This window comes from Grammomys surdaster, unplaced genomic scaffold, assembly GCF_004785775.1.
Source record: "Grammomys surdaster isolate TR1022 unplaced genomic scaffold, NIH_TR_1.0 371, whole genome shotgun sequence".
Classification (NCBI taxonomy): domain Eukaryota; kingdom Metazoa; phylum Chordata; class Mammalia; order Rodentia; family Muridae; genus Grammomys; species Grammomys surdaster.
The window spans coordinates 6,931,765-6,950,621 of record NW_021604790.1 but is presented as its reverse complement, the minus strand read 5'-3'; the positions used below and the strand labels follow the sequence as shown (position 1 = coordinate 6,950,621).

Sequence of the window (18,857 nt, the reverse complement as noted above, 5' to 3'; positions counted from 1 at the left end):
CTTAAATCTAAACAAAGCACGGTAAACAAGGACAATCTACCTCTTTTTCTGTTCGCTGCTGTCCAGAGCCAGGCAGACCTCTGAGTTCAAGGACAGCCAGGGCTGCACAGAGAAACCCTGTCTTGAAAAACAAAAAGAGCTATTTGGCAAGTGGAGGTAACATCCAGCTCCTGTCCAAGTTGTCTCATCATGTAACCCTGGTGATCATTTGTTTGTCTTCCGTTGACCACAGGAAGAGCTGAAGAGAGACCTGAAAATGAAGCGAGAGAGGGAGATGGCACAGGCAACACAGGCTAATGCTGCCACTGTGCCCACACCCTTCATGCCAGCACCAGTGCCAGCACCGGCAGCCCCTCCAGCTCCTCCTCCTTCTCCGCCTCCCTCTACACACAGTCTGCCACCCACAGGCCATCCCACAGCCCCACTGCCTGCCTCCTCCCAGAAGAGGAAGCGGGAGGAGGAGAAGGACTGTAAGTCCAAGAAGAAGAAGATGATCTCCACCACCTCAAAGGAGGCCAAGAAGGACACCAGGCTATACTGCATCTGCAGGACGCCGTACGATGAGTCCAAGTACGTGCCTCTCCCTGCAGCTTAGCAGTTGAGTGAGCAGTTGACAGCACTGGGAGAGGGCGAGCAAGTGTGGGGCTGGGCTTCATAAGATACTTGACTTAACATCAGTGCAGTAAGGGTGCTGTTCCATGTGCTCAGGGGTCTTGCTTGTCCTCAGCCATGTCCTTTTCTGTCAAAAACAAGCTTGCTGTGGCCTCTTTGCTTTCCCAAAGCTCTTTGTAGACTCGCTCCTAATCTGCCAGCGCTGCATCTTGCAGAAGGCCGCATCCCAGCTCTCCCTGGCCAAAGCCCAGAGTCTGTCCAAAAATGGATGGCCTAAGGAGGCATCATCAATTCCCTATTACAAAAATAAAATAAAAAAAAAGAAAGAAAAAAATTGCAAGTTAGTATTGTTGTCTGTTTCCACAATCTATTTGTAATCAAAAGCCAAAAAAAAAATACTTGAAGTATTCCTTTTAACCACTCCATGAGTTTCACACTCAAAACTTAATGAGCGTGGCAATTGGAAGCTGTTCTTGACAGTCATGACTTGTATTTGGTGACATAAATGAGATTTTTAGAGATGTTAGTCCATAAATATACTTTCTTGTTTTTCTTCCTCTTTTTTTTTTTTTTTTTTGTCATTACTATTATTCAGTGATGTGTTTAACTTCTGTCTGGAACATGCAGATGTTATAAGCTGCCAGGGATCACAGTATCATTTTACAGTACCAGAAAGTTTTTAACTGTGCTTTTAAAAAAGTTAGAAATTTTTACTGTCTGTGCATGTGGGGCAATGGAGACCACTCCATGGCTCCTAAATCTCCATCAGTTTACAGATGTCAGACAGAAGCTCTGCTGGGATCCTCGCTCCCTGTTGAGCTCAGCAGAGTGTAACCATTTTCACGTCCCACTGTGTGTCCCTCATTGGTGATTCTCCATCATGTAAAGAGTGTCACCCTGTGAACTAATTCCCCCCTGTAGTCTGTACAAGTAAGTGTGCCTCACTTTAAGTAAAATATCCTAGAGGATTTCTAAACACGGGAATCACTCCAAGGATGGGAGCTTTGAACTGATACAAACCTTGATGCAATCTTCTTGGGGTCCTGACATTGCTTAAAATGAGGTGCACACACACATGTGCTCATTCTGTTGAAACTGCCCATGATTTTATGGCTAGTTCACCTTTTTTGTTTGTTTGTTTGGTTTTTGTTTGGTTTTTTCTTTTTTGTTTTGTTTTGTTTTGTTTTTTGGTTTTCCATTGGCATTTCCACACAGCAGGTTCATTTACCCCCTGTTGTAGTGTTTGCTGACATCTTAGACCAAACCAGCCTGGTTTGAGCATTGAGTTTCTAGCTTCTAATGAAAGTTATTAAAAATTGGAAACTCAGGTCCTGAAGTTCTTCCAGCACACATAGCACCTTAAAGAGGCAACATTTAAAGTACCTAAATGGCTCCTCACCTGAGGCTGGGAGTGTGGGCATCACAGTTCAAATAAAAGGGTCACTGGGAATAGGTTGAAGTGTCTCACTGTGTCTTTCTGCCTCACAGTCAGGAGGCACTCCCCTAGGTTAAAGTACCTAGGGACAGCATGCTAAAGGGAAGGATACCCTTGGTGCCAGGGCCAGCCTGGTTGCCTGTGAGTGTCACGGGCCTTCACAGCTCCCACAGCAGGGCTAGAGATGTAGAGCGGCTGGCCCTTTTCCCCAGGACCCTGTATCAAAGCCTGGGCTCCTCCCTCCTCCCTCACATACTCCCCTCGCCAGGCTCTGTAAGCAGGAATGACTACATACATGGACCTCTCCTAGTTCCCTTCCTAGCACGTGTGACCATCATCCTCGCCACCTGGCTGGCCTGCATGCTCCTGTGCTGTAACCTCTCCGTTGTGTCTGCACTCTGCTCTGTTTCCAATTTTAGTTCGTGAGATACATTTTCAAACCTATCTAAGAAATAGCCCTGGTATTGAAATGGCTTCTGTAGAATAGGTTTGACAGATGTAAGTCTTTGATTCTTTGGCTTTGGTTTCTGTGCCTGTTATAGTTTCACACACATTCATTAAAAGGAAGCCATTACCATCCGTGTGTTGTCAATTTTTTTTTTCAAATTCCAGTATATTTTTAAGACCCATATTTCACTAAACAGTGTGTTTGTTGAAATGGATGTGAGTGACGTGTCCACCCTTGGTACAGTGTCAGATGCTGTGTTTGCCACTGGTAGACTGGTTGCATTCAGAGTGTTTAGCTGACTCATTGCAGAAATTATCCTGTAAGAAAGCGAATCAGGATAGAGAAGACAGATTTACATATCATGCAGCTCAAAATGACAACTACAGTGTCATTTTCATTGTGAATGCTTTTAGGTTCTATATTGGCTGTGATCTTTGTACTAACTGGTATCATGGAGAATGTGTTGGCATCACAGAAAAGGAGGCTAAGAAAATGGATGTGTACATCTGTAATGATTGTAAGCGGGCACAAGAGGGCAGCAGTGAGGAATTGTACTGTATCTGCAGGACACCTTATGATGAGTCACAGTGAGTTGATAAGAGCATCTGTTTGACAATTCAGGAAGCCGCGTTGCTCGATTGGTCACTTACCTAAAAATGAAAAGCAGGGTCTCTCTGCTGTGTCTATACACCTACATTACAAAGCCTTTCCGGTTTCTCCTCTTTTCCCTCTTTCCCTCTCCTTCAAAATGTATGTTGCTTCCTAGTGAATGATTGAGTCGCACTGGGGGAAATGTGGTTATAATGGTAGATTCGATTCTTCGATATGTCACAAAGTAATGTGAGGAAAACAGCCTGTGTGTCTGAAGCGGTGCTCTGTACAGCTCGAGACGCACCCTTTAGGAGGATCTGGGGCTTTTAGTAGCTCACTGATTTTGAACACTCATTTGATATGGGACTAGTTGAAAGATGTTTGGGGCCTTATTTTGAGCTTTAAAACTCAATCAGATGTTTCACACTTTTTTCAGATTGGTCTCCCATTAGCACACAGTACCTTTTAATACGTTGACAATTGTCCTTAACATCTAAAGTGCCTGGGATGTCACTCTCAAGACCAGTAAAACAACCATAATGCTAAAGTTACCGTATACCCCAGGGGTTAGCCTGTGTTCAGTTGCATGATGGGTAAAAGCAAAGTCTGAGCAGAAGCAGCCGGTCCTTCTGCCTCACATTTCTGTTTTGGATCTTGCAGATTTTATATTGGCTGTGACCGGTGTCAGAATTGGTACCACGGGCGCTGTGTTGGCATCTTGCAGAGTGAGGCAGAACTCATTGATGAGTATGTCTGTCCACAGTGCCAGTCGACAGAGGATGCCATGACAGTGCTCACACCACTGACAGAGAAAGATTATGAGGGCTTGAAGAGGGTGCTGCGCTCCTTACAGGTGAGAGGCTGCTGACTGCTGCGTCTGCCGGTGAAGCCAAGCCTGCCTCGCTGTGGACTTCCCATTCTCCAGAGAGCACACTTGGCTGTCTCCCAGACCTCTGGAGTGAGGAGCTGGACAAAGTGTGCTTGTGCACGTTGTGACATGCAGCTTACTGAAGGCGCCACCTCCACTGTTGCCATCTGACACTGAAGAGAGTGTTCCACATTTTCTTCCACTTCAGTTTTACTGTTGAAGAAAACTTTCACATAGGCATAGATGAGAAAGCTGCTTGATTATAATCTGGTTATTTTCTCACTAGAAATGAAAGAATAGGAGAGATGGGGAATAGTAGAGATGACTGTCAAGATAGGATGGTATATTAAAACTCTGCTGTCGCCACAGTTATAATCAGGAGAACTGGACAGGAAACCCCAGTCAGTGCCTGGCAGAGCGCTGTTTCACATCCATCTCTACCCTTCACTACCCAGCAGGGAGAGCATCCCACAGCTGGCTGGTCACCACATAGGAACCAGTGTGGAGGTTCCATGACCCTTCTGCTGCTGTCCCACTGTCACCAAGAGCTGCCAGGGAGGGTTATGACTGTAAATTGTGCTCACTTAAGAAAATCTGTGACTACCACCTAAGTCACCTTGTATGGACAGTTTGATTTCTCAAATGTAAAGCTCTCCTGAATATTCAAGGTTTGTTGATCCAGCGAGGCAACTGAATAGTGGCAGTGTATCTATTATGTATAATTCATACATACATACATACATACATACATACATACATACATACATGTGTGTGCGTGTGTGTGCTTCCGCTGACAGCCATGACACTATTCTCTGTTGTAGGCCCATAAGATGGCATGGCCTTTCCTTGAACCGGTAGATCCCAATGATGCACCAGATTATTACGGTGTTATTAAAGAACCAATGGGTAAGTGCTTGAACTGAATAGGAAGATACATTTCTCAAGTCTGGGGCAATGTCCTGTCATCCATGACGCTAGCCACAGTGTAACCGTATCGGTCACTTTGGATGCTTACTTGAGGTGTCTTTTGAAGCTGGGTTTCATAGATACTCTTAGTCCAGGCTGGCTCAACCCTGGAGTGCACCTTCCAAGTGCTGAAACTAGAGGAAGGCACCACCATCTGGGAGTATCTACTAATTTACACATGAACGCCTTTGAGCCAGAGGCACTCAGTAGAGACAAGGCTATATCCTGCAACAGTGTCTGTGATGGCCAGACACTGGAAATGAGCACTCTGTTGGCCCAGGAGCCTCTGGGCAGATGGTGTGTGAGTAGAGAGCTGTGCAGCTGTACAGACAGTGCAGTCAGTGAACCCTGCCTGGTGCACAAACAGAATCCAGCAACCGGCAGTGAAGACCCTTCCTTCTCCAGGAGAGAAGACACTAGTAGAGCAGCTATCACTGAAGGTCCCAAGAGGGGCAGCTACGTGCTGTCAATTTCAGAATAATGTATCAGCTGGAGGCGTTCCAAAACTAAAGCAAAAAACCTTCCACACGTGTGAAGCAGTCCCTTTAGCTGATAGAAGAATTGTAGTTTCAAAGCCATCAAGTATTCTTAAAGAGGAGTGACCATGAAGAGGATGGAAAGGAAAATTCAGTTAGATCCACCTGAGGGCTGAACAGGTAGCTCAGGGGTAGAGTGTGTGCCTTACACACTTGATACCCAGGATAGTCGATGTGTGGATCTCTTCAGAATAATGATTCTAATGACCTTGTGTGGCCTAGAAGTTGAGTTTACTGGAGCTGGAGAGATGGCCCAGCCGGTAGGACAGGTGGCTGCTCTGCCAGCAGACCAGGCTTCAGTTCCCAGCACCCAGACACATGGTGGTTAACATCAACTGTAACACAGGGTCTGACTCCTTCTCCCGCTGCCTCCTGCTCAGTCCACATACATGGATGGTACTTAAATTAAATATCTCGTAATTTATTAGCCAACTTCAATTTTTTTAATTATTTTTGTCTTGTGGTGTTTGGGACAGATTTCATTCTGTAGTCCAGCTTGGACTTCATCTCCCACTCCAACAATCCTCCTCATCAGATCCCAGCATTCTGGGCTGACAGGTGTGAGCCACCACTCCTAACTTCCTCAGAGCCAGGGTGCTTTCCAGGGTCCTTCCCTTTGTTAACACTGGGAACACATACTGTGCGCCTCCTCTGTAGATATGTCATACTGTGCGGCTCCTCTGCAGACATGTCAAGGGCATACAGAGCTGCAAGACATCATGGAAGAAAGTGAAAGTTACCCATCTATGTCTGGGTTTTAAACAATAAACATTATATTCTAGTCACCCCCTCCCACACACACTCCCTTATTGTTTTGAAATAGGGTCCTACTCTGTAGTCCTGGATGCCCTAGAACATATAATCCTCCTGCCTCCGCCTCTTGGGCGCTGGGATTATTGGTATCCACCATTCCCAGATACAGTTGTCTATTTACTAAAAGTTCACAAATGTGCATAACAGTGCCTACATAGTGTGGACTAGCTGGAAAGTGGTGGGAGGCAGAGGCAGGCAGATCTCTGACTTTGAAGCTAGCCTGGTTTACAGAGTAAATTCCATGACACCCAGGGCTACACAGAGAAGCCCTGTCTCAAAAACAAACAAACCAACCAACCAACCTAGTGGGTCACTTTGAACTAGGTAGCACAGTGTTACTAAAGATCATGACAGCTGCTGCTGCTCAGAGTAGATTGTATTCAGAATTCTGAACTGTACTTCACCCTAGTATGCGTAGCTATTTGTATTTGTTATTTTAGTCTACTTTTAAAGATAAAGACAATTTCTGTTGGGCGTGGTGATGCATCCCTTTAATCCCAACATTTGGAACACAGAGGCAGGCAGCTCTCTGTGAGTTCCAAGCCAGCCTGATCTACAGAGTGAGTTCTAGGATAGCCAGAGCTATATAGAGAGACCTTGTCTCTCAAAACAAACAACAACAAAATGAATATTTTCATATGCATAGAACCAGTTGGCATGGTTTTCTTTACTGTAAAGCAGTTGAATTGAATGGACATTGTTCTGTGTAGTTAATTAAATATGAAAGAGACTTTTCAGCAACAGCCAGGATTACTGTCTTAGAACCCAAAGCAGACCTGTCCACATAAATGACAAACTAGCCTCCAGCCGTGAAGTAGCAGTTTCAGAAAGATTCAGCGTAAACACATGTTGGGTTCCTGAGAGCTGCAGGATGTGATCACATTGGGGAAAACCTTAAAGCTTTGAAAATATTTTATGCTTTGTGTTTTTAAGACCTTGCCACCATGGAAGAAAGAATACAAAAACGGTATTATGAAAAGCTGACAGAGTTCGTGGCAGATATGACCAAAATTTTTGATAACTGCCGTTACTACAATCCCAATGACTCCCCTTTCTACCAGTGCGCAGAAGTTCTTGAATCATTCTTCGTACAGAAACTAAAAGGATTCAAGGCCAGCAGGTAAGCATGGGCGTTCAGTCAGTATTCGGAACTGAGTCACTCTTCAGACTCTATGCTGTCCTACTGAAGGATCGGCCAGTGGAATGTTTATAGTAAGTTGTTCTTTCAGATAGAAGATACTATTCCTACAAAGTCAAGACTACAGCATTGAGCTAGGCATGGCAGTGTACAACTTTAATCCCAGCATGGGGCAGTCAGAGGAGTTTGTGAGTTTGAGACCAGACTGGTCTACACAGAGAGTCCCTGGCCAGACTGGTCTACATAGCGAGACCCTGTCGCAACAAACAAACAAAAAAGACTATGGCATTGTGGTCTACTCTTCAGGAATGGAGCAGATGGAGTAATGAGAAAGGCCTGTGTCTGTTACTGTAGTTCAAACGAAGTCTCTTTGTGAAATGCTGTCCATGGAGTCTGTCTGCAGGACTTGTGCTGAGCAGGAAGAGCCCCCCCACGGGAGATCCAGCAGGAGGGCTTTACATGCTCTCCTGAAGTGATTTGGGCTGCAGCTTAGTCATCATCAAATGCTGGGTTTCTAGGTGTTTTTCTAGGTGGTGCTAGACTGTAAGTTCTCAGTTTTTCTAAACCATAAAAACATTGAGCAACTCTGCATGAGATTTTGTTATGGTGACCTTTGTTCTCTTCTGTTTCTCAGCTTGAGCCCCCATCTCAAGCCCATGAAGTTCTTCTTCCTCTTGTAGAGCTTGGTGCCTGCCTCTAAGGTGGTGACAGCTCTGTTAGGGCTCCATTCTATAGGCTTGAGGATTGTCCTTCACCATCCCCCTATCCCCACCCACTCAGTCAGCCCTAGATGGTCAAGTCATGTAGACCTTGGATGTGCTGAGGACCTGGGCCTCTGTGCATTATCTAAGGCATTCTTAAAAGATTCCATACCTAGTATTAGGGTCAGTGTTGTGAGCCCAAAGTGAGGCTCAGGGACAACACTAGCATGTGTACTCAAGGCTGGGCACGGTTTTCTACCTCATAATCTCCCTCTGAACAAAGTCTTGGTCTGTTTGGCATTTCTTCTCCCATAGCAAGAGCTGTATTTTAGATACAGTGTAGGAACATGCATAGTAAGGTTTTTAAAGATAAACTCATAGTGATAAGGAGTGCACTGAAATCCCATCAGTAGTGGGAAAAATATCAGTTCCTGAGTCCAGTGCAAACCTAATCCCAGAGAACGTCACATGCGATCATTCCAAAGTTTAATAGAAAACCACAGTGAAAAGTGGCCTAAGATCCTCTGTGTTGGAGGTAGGGCTGGTGTCTAGCACATGAAGCCAGAGAGAGTCTGCTTGCCTTACTACAGTGGACAGGCCAGCCTCCCAGATAAAGAATGAACCATTCCCAGAAAGCCACTTGGTACACTCATTTTTCGTCTAAAGCAAGAGTAGCTGGAACTCAGAAGCAGAGTAGTAGCAGCCCATCAGTTAGCTCTGGACACATCACAGTCTGTAACCTGTCCTTCTGAAGATTAGCTGATACCCAAGGACAGCCTGCAGGAAAGCCTGCATTGGCAAAGGAAAGGAAAGGTCCAGGTGAGAACAGAAGAGTAGAAAGAACGAGAACTTTTTACAGACAACACACCCCTGAATCATATCCCAAGAAACTGTCAAGTGTGCTGCATCTGCATCCTGGTGAACAGGCTACTGAGAATGAGCAATACCTGACTAAGATAGATCAGGAAAGAAAAACTGTAAGCGATGAACGTTTACATCATGAAAATCATTCCTGTGCCTGATATTTGGTGAAAAGCCCAGAAGAGCAGAGAAGGCAGGACATTACCAAAAGATTATTGTCAGAAAGAAAACCATGCGGGAACTGAGTCTGGCCGTCAGGAGCCCTCAGTGCTGCCATGGGAGTTGTGATCAGTGACTGTGGAGACAGGACACTGATCAGTTCGCCAAGGCAGGGGGCAGGTGGAAAACAAGCACCACACACACCGTGCCGTAAAGTTTCCATGTGCCAAGGCTGAAAGAAGCTTCCAGAAGGTGGAACAGAGCACCTATGAGTAACAAGGAGTAGACTAAGGACCAGTCTTCATAGAAGGGGAGACTACATCCCAGTTCTTCAAGAAACATGGTTGTCAGCTTACATGTGTACAGATGTAAAAACAGTTCAGGATAAATGCAGGACACTTTAAATGATGTGAGGAGAGGTTCTTCACATGTGCTCTAGCAGAGATAAGACTTGGGTGCCTGACGTGGCAGTCCTTCCCTTGGTAGCACATATTTTTTTTTGGGGGGGGGGGGGTTTCGAGACAGGGTTTCTCTGTGTAGCCCTGGCTGTCCTAGAACTCACTCTGTAGACCAGGCTAGCCTCGAACTCTCGAATTCAGAAATCCGCCTGCTTCTGCCTCCCAAGTGCTGGGATTAAAGGTGTGCACCACCACCACCCACTCTCAGCTACAGAGTGAGACCTTGTCTCAAAAAGCAAATGAGGAGGGAGGAGAAAAGAAAGGAAAAGAAAAGGCCTTTGGTCCAGGAAACAGGAGATCCCAGCAACTGAGAATGGCTAAAATCTAAGGGACATTTATAAAGTATGTGCAGCAAGTGTCCAGGTCGGAAGACAAAGACGGTTCGGCCATTAGATTCTTGGTCAGATTCCAAAAGCATAACACTGTGAACTTAAGGGGAGAAAGTGAGGCTATGAATAGGCTTTCTCAGCTCCAGCCTAGGTGCTGCCCAGTCAGCCCAAGCAGGCACTGAAGACAGATCTACAGGTTCAAAGAGGGAAGCAGGGGAGTGGTCAGGTGAGCTCACTTGTTATTTGCCTAAGCAAACACAGTCGATGAGAAAACCCTAGACAGGAGGAGGGAGAGAGTCACTGCAGGCGCTGGGAGCAGCCAGAGCCACTGCTCCCTTCACAGGAGTGCTTTCCCATCACACCTGGCGCAGCTAGCCCTCTGATCAAAGTTTTAAAAGTGCCTTTTACAACTTGGAAAGACTGGGTGCTTTGAGTCCCACCTGAGCTGCTAAACGTGTAGGCAGAATCCCAAAGGAGAGGGGGAGGGAGGAGAAAAGGCAGTCCTGGAGCTTGTAGCAAAAGGATTTGAAGAAGATACAAAGGCTTAGCAACATGCGTGCGCATGTGAAATATCAAACCCAGGGCTTCAGTAAGCTCACATAGTAACACTGACCTCCCGGAGTAAGGGACCACCTCTTGCCAACAAGTTTCCCGTGGTTCTCTGTACAGCAAAGCCTTGGTCCGCATTTACAAACTCTGGAGCTGAACTTAGAAGCTGGCTCAGCTGCACTCCAGTGCATTCAGCATGAAGAGTTGCATGCTCTCCTAGTTAAGGCTAGCGTAGCACAGGTGATTTTTAAGCCGCCTCCATTCCTGCAGTTGCCCTGGCCACACCTCCCATTTTTACTTTGTGGTCTCCAAGATTGTGTGCACATTATTCTCATGCCTTTGTTCTGAGTCATCGTTTACACCATCCGTGTTCTTTCTTTTCTTACAGATTGTGATATCTTTAGTCTGAATTTTTAACTGGAATCAGAACTGGATGTTGGGGTCACTGTTTATTGTACCACGTGATTGCCTAATTCAACCCCCCCCTCCCAAAAGTTGAAACTAGTTAATATAATTTTTTAATGTTAAATACAGATGTGTAGATACATAAAAGTTTTATTCTGGCAGCCATGTTGGACAGAGTTTAAAGAATTGTGAATGTCTGGGATGTTGTCCTTCCCGCTACTGCAATATAAAGTGCTGGTTAGCCCTGCTACCTGTACAGTCATGTGGTCACAACAGAAGCTGTGGATAAACCTGTGAAAAGAGGAAGACTTTCTGCACCTGAACAGAAACGTGATGTTAATATTGCTATTGTTTTCTGGTAGAGCGCCCCCTCTCTGCAACGTTGTAAATAGACAGGCACACACACCTTTTACTACAGCAATGCTTCTGTAAATGTTTTATTTGTCCCATTTGTTGAAAATGGTGTAATCTTAATAAACAATATATATTCACTTATATATACATATATTTTTAAACATTGGCTTTTTCCAGTGAGCTACCATGTTTACTGTACAGTAAAAGTTTTACTACTATAGTTTAAAGATTTCTTAAATGTTAACTTTCTTCTATTTGCTTGCCAAGGATGAGGGAGAGAGCACGGCTGCTCCCCTAAGCTGGCCTTGGCATCCACACAAAGTGTCATTGCTTCACAAACGAAGGGTGCTTAATTGTCCCCTTTTTTCTGTATTCTGTAGGTCTCATAACAACAAACTGCAGTCTACAGCTCCTTAGAACTCAGCGTGTCACCTAAGCTAGACACAGCAAGTCTGGCGCTCTGAACTACTTAAGCTAAAGCGCCAGATGTTTTCAGTCAGGCTATCCTGACGAGACTTGACTGTAACCTCGTTCCTATTGGTCACAACAGTCCAGTTATATTCTTGGCCAATTTTGTCCAACGGACAAAGGAAAAGCAAAGTCAACACACCGTTGTCTTGTCGAGAGCAAATGGCTTTACTATTGTGGCAGAAGCAGGAAACTTTGTTTATTGAAAAAAAAAAAAAAAGAAAGAAAAAGCAAGAAAAAAAATACTATGGGGTCAAGTGTAACTCCGTGGAAATGCCACATCTGCTCTTCAGTGAAGAAGCTGCTTAGAGTCTCACAGAAAACTTTTTGACTGTATTTATTTATTGTTGCAAAAAAGACGCTTTTTTATGCTGCCCTCATTTGTCAGCTAATTATTTTTTCTTATAAAAATCCAGCCCTGGTTCCGTGTATCCACCCCGTATCTTATCATGATTCCTGTAGGTGACGTACAAGGCGACCTCTGGGTGTCTTTTCTTTCTATGAAAGGAGCTGCTATGTACACATGTGCACACAACTGGGAGTCAGCAATGAGTTTATCGTTCACGGGAGACACAAGGGAAGCTTGCAGAAAGGTTGGGCTAAGTGGTCCTGGACTACAGACTTCGTTGCCTTGAATCCACCAGTACAAATTGTCATTACTCTGCACCAGGCTGAATGAGCAAAATCTATTTGAAGGTATCTTGTTTGTAAACATTGTCAGATTCTAATTTTTTTTCTTTTTGTATTAAAATTCAACTATGGATGTATATGAATCGAAATAAATGGAGATAATTTTTCTCCCACAGATGGAGGTCTCTTTGAATGTGCGCTGTGATTGCCTGTAAGCCTTTTTGGGGATGGGGGGTCACGGGGAGACCAGGAATGACAGGCAGACCTGGATTTCTCCAGAATAGCAGAGGCCCTTCCTTCCCTAAGTCCCTTGTCACCACATCAGAGAAAATCTCCAGGGAGCTGGCCCCACACATCATGTGGTCATACCTGTAATAACAGGAATATGACACAGTACAAGTTGCCTTCATCCTCACCTTCTGTAACTGTAGGCAAATTCCCAATCACAGACAGCTCCCTGTGTGAGATAAAGGGTGTTTGCTGGCTGGGTTCCTTTGGGTTTTGTTTGTTGCAGTAGAGCAGGGTAGAGGATAGAACAGACAGGCTTGCCCTGCATGGTTCTCTTTGGAGTGTCTCACCCTCCCCTTTGAGCTGCTTGCTGTGTTGTGAAAACCAGCCGGAATTGGACCAGGCAGCCTCGCAGATGTTCCCCTAGATTTTGCACTAGTCCATATTAGCCTTGTCCTGCTGGGTTCTAGAATCTACCTAGTTTTTGTTTTTTTTATAAGTCTTCTCTGTGCGTTTGGTGTCGCCCTGCTATGCAAAGCCTTCCCCAGCCCTTAGTTTCTTGAAAGGAAACTGTGGCAGCAGTTGGCAACTCTTTCTTATGACAGGCTCAGGTGTACAGGTTCTTTTGGGTTCATGTGCTCTATCGAAGCCTACTACTCCCTCTGTACATAAAAATGTCGCTTTAGCCTATGCTTACAGCTAAAGAGACTTACCTGCTCAATACGGTAACAAAGTTTTTGCTTAAACTATTAAGGTGGAAGTAGTTAAATACAGGCTATTTTGTCCTTTTAGTTTTAAAAAAAAAAATGTTCCATGTAAGCAGTGGCTGATGCAAAAATTCTCCATCCTAAAGATACAAAGTGATTCCGCATCTGCCCACGCCCAGTATTCCTGTCCGTTCATATATCTAAGCATATATGGGCTTAATCACTTAAGCTTGTTGCAGCAAGAGCTTTCCTACCTGTAGGCAATAGATTGCTATGTTTTTAACAAATTGTAGCAAATTCTAAATAATCCTTTTTGTACGTAATAGGACATTTCATCCTAAAAAAAAAAATAAAGTAATGTTTTTGACATTGGATTCTGTGCAGTTTCTAATGAAACAATGGCTGGTTGGGTCAATGTTTGCTATATTTTCTGAAGCTGTTGGCATTGCCAAGTTGTACAGAAAGGGGGGCGGGTGGGTATGGGTTGTGGATTTCTGAGACCAGGAAGATGTTAATTTCTTATTTGTGTACTTAATGGTATAAAGACTTTTGCAATTTCTATCACCATATAAAGACATTTTATAATTTTATCAGACTATAGAATTTTAGTCTTTCAAAAGGAATTTTTGAAAACGTACATTCTTATTTCAAAAGCTGCTTTTCTACAAATCTCACTTGACATACTTCTGCTACTTAAGAAAAACGTTAGGCTGTCTGCCTCGGCAGACCAAGTGGTCCGATTCACATTTGTGATATGGTTAGGGTGTTTGCTCAGGTTCTGTGCCTATACGTTGTATTTCTTTGCTTTGATAGATTTCTTTGGCTAAAAGTATTTTTTAGCATTTCCTGTGCTCATCCCCACTTCACGATTTAAGACCATTTCTGAAGAGATATTTTCATAATAGCAGTAAAGCTTTTTTCTCCTGTGCAAATTCTTGAGGGTTTGTATTTACTGTCTGTCCTACGCTAGGTCAAAGAAATTGCAATCTTTTGGAGACGTTTTCTACAGTAAAACTGACCTTTTTCTATTTGGAATGGGCTGGAGTGCGATGTAGGGACCCTGACAATGTGCTGCTGTTTGTAACCTCTCCTGTTAAGATCTGCAAATAAAACTTCTTTCCCTGTCTCCGTCCATCTGTGTCAGGTCCGATCTCACTCCTTGCGGTTCTGATGTAGGACCCAACCTGGTGGCTGCCCGCTCAGAATGACAGCCCTTACCTTTGTTTGTTGTTATGTTTTATTTATTTTTATGGGTATGAGTGTTTTGCCTGCATGTATGTATGTGCACTGTGTGTGCCTGAAAGCCCTTGGGAGGTCAGAAGAGAATACTGGATCCTTTGGAAATGGAGTGTACTAACTTAGGCCACCATGCGGATGCTGGGAACTGAACCCAGGTCCTCTGCAAGAGCGGCCATCTCCCCAGCTCCCAGAAGTCACTGTTTTCCTGGTGGGGGCAGGTTTCCAGGCAGCATCTTTAACTTGGAGTGTTGTTCTCTCCTGATGGAAGTAATGGCTTCATGGGGGGGGGGGGGGCATGAAGGACACCCGGAGGAGCGGTCTTGGCGTCTGGAGTAGTTTGAGGAGTTTTTAGATACACAGAATGAGCTTCTGAGAATAGCACACCCCCTGATCCAATGTAAGCCAAATATCAACTAACAAAGTGCTGCATTTTCAGACAAAAAGAGACCGTGCACAAGTCAGCGGGTGCCCCTGAAAGTGGCAGGCACATACATTCAAATGATTTCAGAAGAACCTTGCAAAATGCCATAGGATATTCTAGAGTCAGTTTTTAAAAGCAAGTATTACACAAAGGGGACAGGGAGTTGTCGTATAGACCTCCTCCTACCAAAAGAAAAACATGTCCTTTTCCCCTCCTTGAAGTCACAGCGTTATCTGAAGGACAGATGCTGCTGAGTTCCTCTTGACAGCAAATGAATTTTTTTCTTGCTGAGGGAGACTACTGTGTATGTGCATAGGCACAAAGGGCCCTTTAGTCTTTTGGAGCACTGATCCATGAAAGGGGTGGAGGGTGGGGTTAGGGGAATATCAATGGGGGAAAAGGGATTAGAGACAACAAAGATATTTGCTCATTAAATTTTTCTATAAAATTAGAAATTGCAACCAAGGTCCCGTGTGAATGTCGAAAAAATGATTCTTCCAACCTTTTTGCTAGCCTGGAATGGCCAGGGTTCTTTTCTGTCTCCTTTTCCCGTCTCTAGCTCATGGCTGATGGACCTTGACTAAGCCTCACTAGCCTTGTCTTGCAGATCCAACCTTGAATGGTGGCTTTTCTTTTTATCCAGGCAGTCTCTGCAACAAGTGGCCTGACCTCCAAGTATATTGAACCTGGGTCTGGTGTTTGTTTTCATGTATATGTGTCTGCAGGGAGGTGTGGGCAGATGCCCCCAAGCGAGCCAGAAGAGGGTGTGGGGGACCCTAGAGCATGGATGCTAAGAACAGGACTCCAGTGTCGGGGCAAAAGGAGCAAGGATCCTAACAACTATCCTAGCCCACTCCCCCCAACCCCTTTCTGGAACAGGGTCTCATGTAGCCCAGGCTGGCCTCACCTATGTAGCCAAGGATGACTTTGGCCATCCTCTGCCTACTGAGCGCTGGCTAGCATTACAGGCTTAAACTATCATACTTAGTATTCCAAAGGAAAGATCAAGGAATTTGGACACATTTCATCTTTGGAAAATTCTCTAAAAGACCTTAAACTGGTGATTTGTGATACAGAGAGCCCAGCCTGCAAGCTCTTGTTCATCCCAGCAACTTGAAAGGCATGGAGCCAGGCTGGCTTCCGAAGCAAGTACCCGCCAAAGGCTACATGTGTGTCCCATGTCTGAGGCCAAAGAGGCAACAGTTACTATGGCACATGGCTCTTCCACCACCTCCAGAGAGGCACTCTGTAGCCCTGGCTGTCCTGGAACTCAGAGATCCATCTGCCTCTGCCTCTGCCTCTCAGGTGCTGGGATTAAAAGTGGTTCCATCTCACCCAGCATCTTTTTTTGAGATTGGTTCATGTAGCTTAGGTTGGCCTTGAACTCTTGACACACACCTCAGACTCCCAAGCACACTGCCATCCCTGGCTATACATTTTGTCATAAGCTATTGCTGCTTGCTTCCTTCCCAGTCAGCTCCAGTGTTCCTCTGTCTTTCCTTTGACACCCTTCATGCATGCTGTTCTCCCTGTGGCTCTGACTGGCCTGGAATTCACAGATATCCTCCTGCCTCTACCTCACCAGGGTTGGGATTGAAGGCTCATGCGTTCTTAGTGCCTATTCACAGCACTTCAAATGAAAAGAAATACAGCTTGCTCCTCTGAAAGAAAAATCACCATGTCCTCGTGGACTTGAGTATAAAATCATTAAGTTAGTGATTGAAGATTTTCCACACAAAACAAAACCAGTTCCACTAGGCTGGCCCATGGGCTGGCACTGGTAAACATTGCCTCCAAGGTTTGGGAAGAAAGTTTGAGAAAGGAAGGCCTTTTCTCAAATCTTTAGGATCACTGAAGCAAAAACAACAACAACAAAAAAAAGCAAAGCCAGGCGCTTTCTGATTTCATGACGAGATTTACTGCTTTCCGAAGACAATCATGATACTACAGGATCTTAACATAAAAATGACATCAGATACAGCAGGTAATGGGCTGGAATCGATGACAGTTTGGCACAAAACAGGTTATTGGGAGCAAGGAGGCATGACAATACACAGGGGCTTTTATTTTGGTACATCAGGAACACACCTTGAATAATGTTTTGCTTGAATTAGCCCTTGAAATGTATAGTTGGCTGGCGTTTGATCTCTATGGCATTTCATATGTAAATGACTAAGATGCTTACCCTCCCGTGTGTGGAATTTAAAACTCGATGCTTTAAATACAAAATCTGGCTTGACACATGATAGATACTATTCAAAGTTGCATATTTAAATTCGAGAAATGTTTTGTGAACTGTCTCCACTGGGGGAAATGTATTAAATTAAAATAACTTAAAAACAGCAAAAGTGGTGTGATCTGTTGACCTGCGGGGTCTAGTGTAAAAGGGACAGCTGTGGAGCTGAGCTGCACACGTGGTCCATAAGGTAACTAGCTGTGGGCCCAGTTTCACAGAAGCCTCCCGCCACGTGAAGACCGACCACGAGTGCCAAGTCGGCCTGTTCAAATGCACCGGGTGTGGGTGGCACCTCGAACTTGCCACTCCCGCTTTCGGTTAAACCTCTTCACGTAGCTGCTGCTACCCCGGATCAGCCCGTCTCCTGGACGCAGGCGCCCTCTTAGGACCTGGAACAGAGCACTGGGGAGCTGCCGTCTCTTATGGTAGATGTGGCCCATCACAATATACCTGCTTCCTGAACAAAAGCATAAGAGAAACGGTGTCATTTAAGTGCCAAGACACAATGAGATCTGAGCTCGGATCGCGTGACCCTGCTGCACTTGTTGCAACTTCATCTAACCTATTGGCAACAGGTGAAAAACAGGAGAGCAGGTCATCTGCAGACAGGCAACACTGCAGAACCAAGTGTTCTTCAGAGACCATCTCTAGGAAGAAGCGAGAATAGGTATCCCCAACACTGCCACCGCCCCCAAGGAGGCCTTTTTCAACTCAGTGCTGGACAGTAGAAGCTCTTAGGCACCCCTTTTGAAAGTGCCGTTCCGTTGTCAACCTATGTACCAACATATCGGTCTTTGGGGATTTGTTTTGTTTTGAGAAGGTCTCTTAGCCAGAATTGGCTTTTTTTTTGGGGGGGTTGACCTTGAACTTCTGATCCTTCATGCTTCCAAACTGCTCCTGGGTGCTGGAGTTGCACCATCACCGCTGGCCTTTTCAGTGCCAACCAATGTTCTCACCTTTATGAGAGAGCTGAAATGGCGCTGTCATCTAAACTCTACTGATTAAACTACTGTCCCACAAAGGAGTTGGGATTGAGCCCCACCAGTAACCCAGCATGTGTTAAGGCTGAAACAAGAGGATTATCGTAAATTCGAGGCTAGGCTCCGTATCAAGAGCCTGTCTGAAAAAAGACAAATTCTGGGAGTGTAACTTATGGCGTGCTTGCCTAGCGTGTGTGAGGCCCTGCTCAATTCCTGGTCTTTGAAAAGGGGGTTGGGTGCTGGGGTGACCAACAGAAGCTGGGCTGCAGCATTCACCCTAATAGCAGTATAAAGGACAGGATGAACTGGCCTTTTCGGGGGGCGGGGTTTCGATACCGGGTTTAAATTCTGGACACGGCTTATGGCAACTGGAGGAGTCCAGGGCTAGTATATGCACGCGGAAGAAAAAGCCGTCGGGAGTGATGTACAGGCGGCTCATCTTATACAGTCCGTCGGGGTCCACCAGAAGAGTCACCAGACGCATGCCCGCGCCCAACACGTCCACGTCGTGCACGATTCCGTTCACGGCTGCTTTGGAAAAACGGGATTTGGAGAAAAAGCATTACAAGTAGCGCCAGGACAGGGACGGGTGCGCGGGTTCCGGAGACGGTGCAGCGCGCTCACCGAATTCGCTGGAGCAGTAGGCCTCGCGCTCGTCCGCGTCCGCGCTGCAGGCGCGCGCGCAGGACTGGGTCTCCAGCTCCCCGTCCTCGGGCGACAGCGCC

The 18,857-nt window shown here is 45.4% G+C and overlaps 2 protein-coding genes across 15 annotated transcripts in view; one reads left to right on the top strand and one right to left on the bottom strand.

Annotated features, from left to right (window-relative positions):
* The window catches only part of Bptf (bromodomain PHD finger transcription factor), a 99,565-nt gene extending 85,177 nt beyond the window's left edge, over positions 1 to 14,388 (top strand). For 6 of the 13 annotated variants that reach the window (XM_028780658.1, XM_028780655.1, XM_028780650.1 and 3 more), the window contains 6 exons: positions 233 to 570; positions 2,909 to 3,082; positions 3,747 to 3,939; positions 4,776 to 4,860; positions 7,203 to 7,389; positions 11,604 to 12,502. In XM_028780658.1, coding sequence (XP_028636491.1) covers positions 233 to 570; positions 2,909 to 3,082; positions 3,747 to 3,939; positions 4,776 to 4,860; positions 7,203 to 7,389; positions 11,604 to 11,640 — 1,014 coding nt within the window. In that variant the 3' untranslated portion in view covers positions 11,641 to 12,502. Of the gene's footprint in view, positions 1 to 232; positions 571 to 2,908; positions 3,083 to 3,746; positions 3,940 to 4,775; positions 4,861 to 7,202; positions 7,390 to 10,852; positions 11,307 to 11,603 lie in introns of those variants that run through there. The other 7 variants (XM_028780661.1, XM_028780657.1, XM_028780654.1 and 4 more) reach the window with 4 other exon arrangements.
* A 2,423-nt stretch (positions 14,389 to 16,811) lies between these two features.
* CUNH17orf58 (chromosome unknown C17orf58 homolog) lies at positions 16,812 to 18,810 on the bottom strand. Of its 2 annotated transcripts, none has more exons than XM_028780647.1 (3): positions 18,757 to 18,810; positions 18,469 to 18,663; positions 16,812 to 17,609 (listed from the first exon to the last, which is right to left on the bottom strand). In XM_028780647.1, exons 2-3 carry the CDS (start codon positions 18,614 to 18,616, stop codon positions 17,419 to 17,421), a joined length of 339 nt encoding a protein of 112 aa, XP_028636480.1. In that variant the 5' UTR covers positions 18,617 to 18,663; positions 18,757 to 18,810; the 3' UTR covers positions 16,812 to 17,418. The 2 variants fall into 2 exon arrangements, with proteins under 2 accessions (XP_028636480.1, XP_028636479.1); XM_028780646.1 differs by having other exon boundaries at positions 18,469 to 18,660; positions 18,757 to 18,772.
* Positions 18,811 to 18,857: the final 47 nt, after the last annotated feature.

Bases quoted from the DNA above. Each gene is read 5' to 3' on its own strand.
- CUNH17orf58 (XM_028780647.1), bottom strand. From the start codon at position 18,616: ATGCGTCTGGTGACTCTTCTGGTGGACCCCGACGGACTGTATAAGATG. The intron at 17,610-18,468 runs GTATCGAAACCC...GCTTTTGTTCAG, and splicing joins GTGTCCAGAATTTAAACCCG to GAAGCAGGTATATTGTGATG.